Genomic DNA, 1,795 nt, shown 5'->3' with positions numbered 1-1,795 from the left:
ATAATCATCCATTCCAAAATTAATAGTATCAATAGATTAATATAGTAGGTTTATCTCCTCATTTCAAAAATATATTATTTTGAAAACATTTTTTTTAATCAATTTTGAAAACATTTCTTAATCTTCATACAATTATTGAATAATGATCCTATAATTCATTATACTATAATCACATAGATTAATGTAAATGGGCAATCTAGGAAACAAACATTTCTTTAACATATGCAAAACGACACAAAAATGAGTAAAAGTGAGCAAAATTTACGGTTCTCTTACCCTTAACTCCCCCGACCCACAACAAAACAATTCTCATTAGAGAATCTCTCCACACTCACTCACACTCAGATAAATAAATAAATAAATAACCTCTTCCTTCCTTTCATCCATCTCTCTCATCTCCAAATCTCATACCCATGGCTACTCCTCCTCCTCCTACCCCGTCTCCACCGTCTTCCTCCGCCGCCTCCGCCTCCGCCTCCGGCATTGGAATCCAAGAAAAGCTGATGAAATACAAGTTCCATATGGCGATTAGCCTCGTCGTAACTGCAATCGGTGTGAGTCTAATCTACTTGGCGCCGAGATTCGTTACAATCTTGGCCTACTTCTGGCCTCTGTTTGTTTCGACTGCTCTGTTTCTCGGAGCGGTGGTGTTGTTCGGGAAGACATCGATTCCGGCCGATGAAATTTCCGCTTTGAATGCTGGTGAGGACCTATTGGATTATGTCGTCGCCGCCGGCCAAAATGATCCGCTGCTCGAGAATCTCAAGTCTGAGTAGTTGTTTTTTGTTTCTATCTTCTTCTTTCCCGTACTTGATTTGTAGTTTATATATATCTGAATCTGAGTAAATTTTGAGGGGAAGAAGAGTGTAGTAGTTGTTCTTAGTTCTTTGTTTCATAAAGAGAGAAACCGATCTTCATCTTCATCTTCTATCTATCTATATTTCTCTCTCTTTTTTTATTATTTATTTATTTTAAATGGAGGAATGAATGAATGATGAGGTTGGTGGTGGTGCGTGCTGACTGTGATTTTGACAAATGACGGTGCTTCGTTTTTCTAATGTGCGCCTTCTGCGCGTTGCGCTCACCTTACATCAAATTCAATTTTTACTGGTAGTCTTTTTTTTTTTTTTTTTTTTTTGATGAAAAAGGCAATTTACTGGTAGTCTTTTTATAACATGGGAATTAATCTAAAATAATTTATCTTCTTAACTTTTTTCACATCAAAGTTTTAATTTAAAGTAAACAGATAGAATTTAGTATGTCCTTTTGAATCTTATTTTGTACAGTACTTTTTTATATGAAGTTACAAATTGAAAATCTAATAGTATCATCAGTGTTTCTTTAACTGTAATTACAAAAGGTTTTGAACCACATTTAGCAATAGTTGACTTGGAAAGCTGTCAATCCTTGTTCAATTAATTATTTATTTATTTTTTAATCCCTTATAAGTTATAGGTCTTGCTTGGGAGGGAATTTGTTATTTGTTAAAATAAATGGAGGAAAGATAAAGCATCATTAGATCCTTGATCTTTCAAATTTTCATTCATTAAGTTTTTGATCTTTTATTTGAATACATTAAGCCACTGATCATTTATTTTTTTGTTTCATAAAATTCGGCTAACAGACTGTTATTCATTGCACCTACATTCGAAATTTGTATTTTTTTACTATTTGAAAGCAGTTTTGGATTTATAATGTGGTTGTAGGAAAACTGTAAAAACCTTAATTCAAACTGTAATTTTTTTTTTAATATTTTCAAATACAGATGAAGTTAATAACGTATTTTTAATAGAAT

The 1,795-nt window shown here is 32.8% G+C and overlaps 1 protein-coding gene across 1 annotated transcript; it reads left to right on the top strand.

Annotated features, from left to right (window-relative positions):
• Positions 1-304: 304 nt before the first annotated feature.
• Positions 305-936, top strand: LOC136220866 (uncharacterized). Its single transcript, XM_066008691.1, has one exon. The coding sequence runs from the start codon at positions 414-416 to the stop codon at positions 774-776; it is 363 nt and encodes a 120-aa protein (XP_065864763.1). The 5' UTR covers positions 305-413; the 3' UTR covers positions 777-936.
• Positions 937-1,795: the final 859 nt, after the last annotated feature.

The sequence above is a fragment of the Euphorbia lathyris genome, chromosome 2 (assembly GCF_963576675.1).
Source record: "Euphorbia lathyris chromosome 2, ddEupLath1.1, whole genome shotgun sequence".
NCBI lineage: Eukaryota > Viridiplantae > Streptophyta > Magnoliopsida > Malpighiales > Euphorbiaceae > Euphorbia > Euphorbia lathyris.
Note: the sequence above shows the minus strand (reverse complement) of the source record. Positions and strands in the feature narration are given on the sequence as shown.